This window comes from Macrobrachium rosenbergii, chromosome 4 (genome assembly GCF_040412425.1).
Source record: "Macrobrachium rosenbergii isolate ZJJX-2024 chromosome 4, ASM4041242v1, whole genome shotgun sequence".
Classification (NCBI taxonomy): Eukaryota; Metazoa; Arthropoda; class Malacostraca; order Decapoda; family Palaemonidae; genus Macrobrachium; species Macrobrachium rosenbergii.
The window spans coordinates 67,356,152-67,365,081 of NC_089744.1; the positions used below are offsets into that span (position 1 = coordinate 67,356,152).

The 8,930-nt window shown below is 36.0% G+C and overlaps 1 protein-coding gene across 1 annotated transcript in view; it reads left to right on the forward strand.

Moving 5' to 3' along the window:
• Positions 1–768: 768 nt before the first annotated feature.
• LOC136835574 (growth/differentiation factor 2-like) overlaps positions 769–8,930 on the forward strand; it is an 8,909-nt gene continuing 747 nt past the window's right edge. The window contains exons 1-5 of the mRNA XM_067099258.1: positions 769–1,270; positions 4,132–4,236; positions 4,639–4,750; positions 6,880–7,417; positions 7,797–7,948. Of these exons, the coding sequence (XP_066955359.1) occupies positions 7,082–7,417; positions 7,797–7,948 (488 nt within the window). The 5' untranslated portion in view covers positions 769–1,270; positions 4,132–4,236; positions 4,639–4,750; positions 6,880–7,081. The remainder of the gene's footprint in view (positions 1,271–4,131; positions 4,237–4,638; positions 4,751–6,879; positions 7,418–7,796; positions 7,949–8,930) is intronic.

Below are 8,930 nucleotides of genomic sequence, written 5' to 3' on the forward strand. Positions count from 1 at the left end.
TCCACTGAAGAGAAGTCCTGATAAAAAATAGAAAAAGTCTTCTACAAAATAAATGCAGCTTGCAATAATATTCAAAGAACCTGTTTAAAAAATATAAATAATAAACCACTTTGATGTAGACGTTTACAACCAAGATGAAGCTAAACTGCGTGAAAGAATATAACAAAAGGCATAGGGTTTCAATCACAAAAGGTGGCATGAATGTGTCTGACTTTACAAGAGCAATAGAATGAAAAATTAATCAGAATGACAGAATCATGGATTCGCAATCACTGAAAAGGCTTCATGTATTTATAAATATCGACGGAAAAGTATGAAAGATAGACAGATATAGAAACAGAGAGAGGTGGTGTTAGTCGTATTTCTTATTACTGCACTAAACAGATTGTCTATCTTTTAAGCAATTCAGAAAGAAAACAACAATAGCAACCCAGTTTTATAGAAATCTAATCTAAGTCTCTATTCCCCATAGCAAGCCTTATAACTTCTGAATAAATCTGCGTTTTCTTAGTTACGTTTCGTATATCTGCAGAAGTATTTCTAGAGGAGCTACAGAAGGAAAACCTACCATTACGGCAACAAAATTAAGGACAATATTTAATCGCGTGCAGAGCAGTGAAGTTTAATTGCGCAATGATTGTACAACAGACGGGGGACCATTTAAGCCATGCACATTTTACTTACCGTATGCATGACCAATCACAGCTGCAAGCGTTATCACGTGACCAGAATGTGAATCTTACGGTTATTCAAGGTTCCTTCATTCCCAGTGTTACTCGACAAGGCGATACGCGACCTCCTGCTCTCTGATATTTCGGGGTTTAAGATAACCACCATAAAAGAAAGTTGGGTTGAATTTGAAAATGATTGAGTTCAGTTAATTTTCGATTTTAAATACTTATATAAAATTTTTATAATTGATACAACAACTGAAAAGAATTTTACATTAAAAACAGGGCGGTAAAATGTAGAAATCCATGATATGAAAAGTGTCGTTGAAATGTTCCAACTTTTCAGAAAACTAAAGTCGAACTGAGTCTGTTTATATCTTAACAAAGTAACAAGAATCAAAATACGTGAAAAATTCCTTATGAACACAGCAGATAGCAGAAAAGTCAGAAGGCAAGTGTGACACAAATAAAGAGACTTAGAAAGATAGACAGCCGAGACAGAAAACTGAAAAGTAGGAAGAAAAGAACTGAAAATGTTGCCAGGCAAACTAAAGACTAGGGGCCACCGAATGGAAGGTCATAATGATCATACTAAACCTGTAAGTATAATTTCGTATTCTGATACTCCAAGATTCAGAATTTTAAATTTCCTACGCCTATTTATGAGCTTAATTAAACTTACTTTTTATTATTAGTTGGAGCCCACTGAGAAAACATTTGCTATTCTTTAATATTTGCATGTATCATTGCATCTATAGGTGCACACTTGCGCACACACCCACTCACACACATACACATGCACGCACCTTCACACACACACACCCCCACCCACCCACACATATATACATTTATATGTACATGTGTGAGCATGCATGCGCTTCCATACTACGTTTCTATGATCTTGTATGCATAAATAAAGTAAGAGTCACGGACAAACAATCATGCATTTGAGTTCATTATTTATTGGCCTAGTAACTTCTTTCTACCTAACTGAGAGGGGAATCATTAATTTCTTCAAATTTAGGTTTTGTTGGAACGAATTAAAACTTTGTCCTTAGATTACTAGAATCGTTGTCGTTCATTTTTCTCTTGACGCAATAAGTTTAAGGAAATATTTCGATATTTTAGTTAGCATCTCCGTGTAAGAGCTCGAGTTTCTACCACGCCATTTTTTGCTGTTCATGAAAGAATATAAATTAATAAGTTTATATATTTACCCCAAACATCCAGTATGCAAATACGAGAGTAAATCTTGAGGTCTTAAGCTGTTCCACTGTCCAATAACAGATAAAATTATGGATTGGTCTTCCTGTGGGAGCATTTCAAATGCCAATACTCAGGGGATTAAGGGGGGCTGTTACAAGACCTAGAGTGGCAGGCACCATTGTCTTAGATTTTCAGAATTTTTTTTACTGATTTCGTTTGGAAATATTTATTTATTTGCTGCTTTTTTCCTCTTTCCTGATTTTTCAGATATGGGCTATTTATTTTTGTAGGGGCTTGCATGTTCAATATAAAACTTCAACTAATTTTGAATGATAATATTAACAATTTCATTTGTTACCATCATCACAATTATCAGAGTCCCCCTGACAACATATATAAAGTAAAAAGCCAGTATTAAAACAAAGGTAATATGACTTTATATCTACAGAAGTTTCTGAAGGCGAACGTTCTCAGTAAAACGAGGAAAATAACACTCCTCTAAAAGAGCCTTGATACTCTTTTAACGCAAAATTCACACTTTCTCTCTCTCTCTCTCTCTCTCTCTCTCTCTCTCTGTTTACAATTATTTTTGTTCTGGAATTCGTATTGTCAGCAGTTTCTAATTTCTGAATGGTAGGTGCTGAACCCAGCCTTAGCATACGATGAGAACGAAAGAGAAGAGTAACTAACAACAAGGCTGTGCCGATAACAGTGTGTACTAAGTCAGCAATTCATATTAACCATGTGGCAGGTATGGAAGAGAGAGGAGAGAGAGAGAGAGAGAGAGAGAGAGAGAGAGAGAGAGAGAGAGAGAGAGAGAGTTTCAGTAGGGAATGTTTGTCAGTTGATGCAAATTCAGATTAAAGTGATATAAGGAGAAAAAAATCACATGAGATGAATGGTCATCATAGATTGTCCAAACAGCAAGAAACACACAGTTTACCATTGAATCCATATTCAAAAATATAAAGGGAAATCACATGAGATGAATGATCATCATAGATTGTCCAAAATGGCAATGTAAACACACATACATGTATATATATATATATATATATATATATATATATATATATATATATATATATATATATATATATATATATATATATATATATATATATATATATATATATATATATTGTTCATAAGGGCCCATCCTTCATTCAGCAAGATGAAGATGAATAAAGGCTACAGTTATATATATATATACACATATATATATATATATATATATATATATATATATATATATATATATATATATAAAAACCGTAGCCTTTTATTCATCTTCATCTTGCTGAATGAAGGATGGGCCCTCATGAACAATACTTCCCTACACTTGCACTACTGACCCCTAACACACGAGTGTGGGGTAAAAGACCCCTTCGACAAAAGCCCTCTCAAGACATTTACATCCTGAGGCAAAAACCTGACAAGACAAAACTCCCATAGCAAAAAAATGTGTGGAATTCTAAAGTAATGAGTAATTTTACTCTTACTGTTTTCAGTTTAGAAAAACTTCATTAGATGCAGAACAGCGCATTCATTACATAAGACTGCAATGGTCTTGAACACTCTCATAGACAGAGTTATGTAAGAAGTCTAGGAAAAGGACAGATGCACGTGTGAAGTTCTCGGAAAAGAAAATGGGTCGTGATTAAGATTCTGAATGGCTGAAATTTGTAGATGATGGTTTTCAATGGAGATTCTGAAACTCTTTGCAAGAAGAAAAAATTGAAAGTGAATATGAGCCACAGTAAGCTCTTAAAGGTAAGTGTTAATCAGCAAGTTGAAAGTTAGTATGGATGGTGGATTGTAATTTCAAGCAAACTCTACTTCAGGGCACCTGAGCCTCAGATCTTCACAGCAGCGCCAACGTTCGTTTCTTAATAAGTATATGAGTCTGACGAGGTCACCGGAAAGAACTTGAACATCCGGCTTTGTAATGAAAGCAATGAACTGGACACTGTTGAACCATTCGAGAGTTTGAATTTTATTAACTGCCTTATTTTTCATTTTCAGAACGCAAATGCGAAGAGGCAGAAATGAGACCTTGTACTGCATTTACCTTTGACTATAGATTTAGGGAAAGAAACTATCTTACCTCTGTTTGGATTGCCTTGAAATGGTGCTTATAAAATAATGTGAATCACTCTAGCATTTTCCCACCTTTTTCTTCTGTTGCCTACTTAATTTAACGCTAAATTCTTCTTGTTAACTTAAATTAGCAAATTATTCCTTGTATCAACAGGCTCTGAGCGTAATGTGGAGTTCAGTGATTCTTCTTCTGATCATCGCAGGGACCATGGTCTTTCTTTTCACGTCGAGAAGTATCTTGAGTGATCCCTGTCATCAGGTACTGGTTTGCTTATTAGTCCTCAATTGTCACTTAACCATACAGTTTTTAATCGTTCATTATCATTTAATATTCTCGCCTTGACTTAAAAGAAAAATGCTTTTTTATCTTTGTTATCCCAACATTTATTCATCTATTCTTCATTTATGTAAAAGTTACGTTCACTCAGTCACTTACTTAATTACGTCATTTACGTGACTGTTTTTATATGGTATGAAGGTATGTCGTTCTAATGAGGGCATATGTCCGAAGAACATGTCATGATTTCTATTACTTTTGTTTAATATGGCAGAAATGACGCAAGAACATTAGTAAAGAGAAACGGGTAAAATCATTCCCTCTTCACTAAAGAACACACCATGCTTGTTCAGAGCTACCACTAACTTCCTTTTTTCTTTTCAGAGTGAAGTAATATCACTGAAAGGTAGAAACATATCCTCCACTTACCTCGAAGCCATTGATAATTACTTTACAGATACAACATCGCCCGTCACCGTTTACACTCCACACAGTCGTAAGTACATCAAAGCAAACTTTTAATTTTTCTATATCTTTTTATATTTTCAGGATTTTAAAAATTTGGTTTTTCATGCATAAGGGACACAAGTTAGTGCCATTATTTTGAACTGATTAATATCAATATAACCATAACAGTTCACCCAAAACTAGCCTCATTGAGCAACTACTTAGATATGTCTTACATAACTCTACCATATGTAGTTGTTCAGTTAGTGTGAATATTTCCTTTGTAGTAGTAGTTCTGAACTAAATCTGCTAAGCCTTTCTCGAATTCTGGCTGCACAGTTCTTTCCCTGTGTCCTGTCACAGGCGACCTTCCTTTACTGAACCACATTTGACACTGTAAACGATTTTGATTAGTCTCACATCAAGGAGGATGAAGTTGGATGTTAAGCCTCCCCACCTGTAGAATAAGTTACCAAGAGGTATTATATTTTTATAAATATTCTAAAGATTCTTTTAAAGCTGGGCCTCTTGAAAAAAAACCTTTCATATACTCTTCTGTACGCTCTGTGAATAGCTGCTTCATATCTCAAACTCTCCTTAAATACAGGGTGTTTCGAAATTACAGCCACCCCCCCCTCTACAAGCATAAACTAAAATTGATATGGACAAAAACAAAAGTAATTCAGAACAGGTATTTATTTAAGTTTCTCTCTGAGTATTTAATATTTTGTGTGGCCTCCATCTGCCTGTACCACAGTCTGCATTCTTGAGGGGTATGATTTCAGCAAATCGCAAAAAAGCTGAGAATCAAACTCCATTTCCCTGAGCACTTCAGTCACCTCTCTTCGCAGGTCGTTGAGGCTTGGTATACCATCATAGTTCACTGTGCGCACTTCAACATGATCCTTTAAGATACTACCAATGTTTTCACACACATTAAGGTCAGGGGAGCCACCTGGAAATTCACTTGACGAGAAGAATTCAATACCACTGTTTCGAAGCAGCTCCTGTGTCTGAGGAGCCTTGAAACATGGTGCCTTTTCATACAAAAATGTGACTTCTTCAACAGATAACACATTTTCAGGATCTTTGAGGAAAGGAAATACTCCACAAGTAAGCACAGTTTCTCTGAAGTATTCGCCATTCCATGACTGTCCTTTTTCTTTGATGATCCACATTAACCATTTGGCTGTGAAACAGAGAAAAATTCCCAAACATTCAGGAAATTTCACAACTTGGTGATAGCGCACATCATCGTTGATATCATCCAACTTTGCAGCCCAAATTATGTCATTTTTATGATTTGGCTTCCTGACTGTGTAAATGAAGTATTCATCTGATGCGGCAACATGGAGAAAGTCAGCTTCATCCCAATCTTTAAGAAATGAACCACAAAACCATGCACGGTCTCTCTCTGTTGCTGAGTGATGTTGGGCTTGCTGATAACATGAAATGGCTTGATACCAAATTTTTTAACTCACAATATACAGCACTATAACTTCTCTTTTTTCCCCTTTTTGTTTCTAGTTCAAGCGCCAATTTACACAAAGACTTTCTTGGTCTACCCACTGCCTCAGCTATGATGTCTTTTGACTCCTGAGAAAGGACTTCAGGCCTGCCAAGAATCTCACTCTTTTCGCGATGACAGCCATATGGATTTTTGTCCCAGTTTCTTTTAACAAAGGATTCATCTCTTTTAATGTATTTAGCTATCCAGGAACGTGAAATGAAGGATGCGCCAGCATCCCTGGCCTCTCTGAAGGTTATAGTCCGGATTCAGTCAATCCATCTGATTTCCCAAGAGTCGTTAGCCATGGCTGTATCTAACTCCGTCACTCAGTCTGAAAATACAAGCAATGTAAAATGAAAAATAGCTTAATAGAAACTTAAAATAATGTACTTGGAGATAGGCTATAGCAGAAAACTTCATAACTTTCCATTTGTTCTGTTGGGGGGGGGGCTCTAATTTCGAAACACCGGGTACATAAATTTAATTATTGTTCATGTACTATAAAAATGAGTTTTATTTATCAAGAATTGCTTTTCTTGCTTGTTCTCCGATTGTCCTTTTGTCTTTGATTTCGAGACAGAAACCAAACTAATCGCTAAACAGCTGCCATGTTTTCAGTTAAAGGAGCCACGACCACTGAGAACAGTCATTTCTCTTTATTAATATAGATGAAGCTGCTCTTGAGGAACATCTGTGGCATTTTGGTGCCACCGAAAAACTGGTGGCGAAGTCACCGCTGCAGTTTTCACGTCAAGTGACGTGAGATATTTACAGTTGGTTTTGGAATCAAAGCAAACAACGATCACAATCGCATACAGCCTGAATTGTTCCTCTCAATCTCACAAGGTTCAGGGCACAAAATGTTCTCACATGAGGAGAATGATGCCACACGACAGGAACACCATTGTTGCTGATGTATCAAACGACGTTCAGCCTTGGTTAAGTGGGGACTGGAAACTGACCATTAAAACAGCGAAGTGGAAGAATTCAAACAACTACTACAAAGAAGAGCACAAAATGCAACCTGCTCTTTGCATACAGCATCGGAGATCGAGAACGGCAGAAGAAAGTCCACTGCAAAACATTCTTAAAAGTTTCCTGGTCAACAGAATCAACGAACGAATGACCCAGATTCCCATCCAACACCAAGGAGAAGACGAACGACAACGTAAGAGAAAGCAACGATCCACGACACTTGAATGTCAGGTGAGAAAGTACCACTAATCTTTGTTGGTATTTTATAAGAGTTAGAATTATTTAGAACAACGTAAATTAAACTGTCTAAAGAAAAAAAAATATAACTGCTTATGTCATGAATGAAAGCATCAAGAAGTGAATGCATTTGTAATGTACAAATGTCTGGAATAATTTATATAGACAGGATATCTTGAGATATGCAATACGACAAATAAATAAGCAATTATTAGATTGGTAATAAAATCCAGGTTAACAGATACACATGTAATAAAACTAAGAAAACGAGAGAGAGAGAGAGAGAGAGAGAGAGAGAGAGAGAGAGAGAGAGAGAGAGAGAGAGAGAGAGGAATTCAAGTTTATTAGTGTTTATTTATTTCTTCTCCTGCAGATGTACAAATTGGAGATGAACTTGGATGACCTCGGGCTTGCGAGAGTCGTTCTTCCAACGCAAGTTTATTTGACCTATTGTCGGGGTACGTGCCTCATGTTAGATGACCCAGCGCTCTTTACCGTCAATGCCCTCGTCAGGGCTAAATACACGTGAGTAAAGCTTATGATTATTTTTTCTTGATGAAAAGGGTTACGGAGGGAAAGTTTGGCATCTGTCATCAAAGAAAGAACTGAAATGATGCATTAGAAGCAGAATGGTTAAAATTATATTGTAAACAGATGGACGGGGAGTAATCTGGGCTAATAGGTATAGGATATAAGGAGCAGGCAGTGAATCAGTCGTTGCAGATAGTCTTATATCTGGCTAAATTTGGTTGAAATGAGAGGGTGTGTTTGGTATTCAGGAATTTATTGGTACAGCTTACTATTATTCAAACGAACAGATAATTTACACGATGTATAGGAGGGGCCAGGTAATTAAAGTTTCTTAATATCAGAGAATCGCTCCGAAACCGTGTCTGTTTTACCTGTTTACAGGTTGCTGGTTGTCTGCTATGCTAACCTAATATCTCGTCTGCTGTCTGATTGGTGGGCTGGTTCACAGGTTAATCTCAGCCTAACATATGTATACTAATGTCTGCTTGGGTGACTGGTTCGCTGGTTGGTTTCAGCCTAGGATATATTTTAGCATTCCTTGTCATTTTCTTAATGGTACATCCATTTTACTTCATTATGGAAACTGCAAGTACTATTCTGCTACAGGAAATGATTCTTTATATTATTAATGTCATTAATTACATTCATCTAGTAATGCTGTACGACTGTAACGATGATGAAGGCGCTAATTTTCTTTTAGTGAAAATAACGTATGCTGAAGTTTCTACTGAAACTCCTGTCTTTTAGTGAAAATGCTAACTGCTTTCTAAAATAAAGATGAATTAATATCATGTACCAAAATAACTAAGTAAACGTTCTTTATAGAAAATCGTGTTTTAATTATCTTCAAATAAAAAGAGAATCTTTATCGTAATCCTTGAAGAATCAAAATTAACTGTATTTGACAGAAATATAACGCCAACAGATTTCTAAGAGTATATATATGTAATTATATATATATATATATATATATATA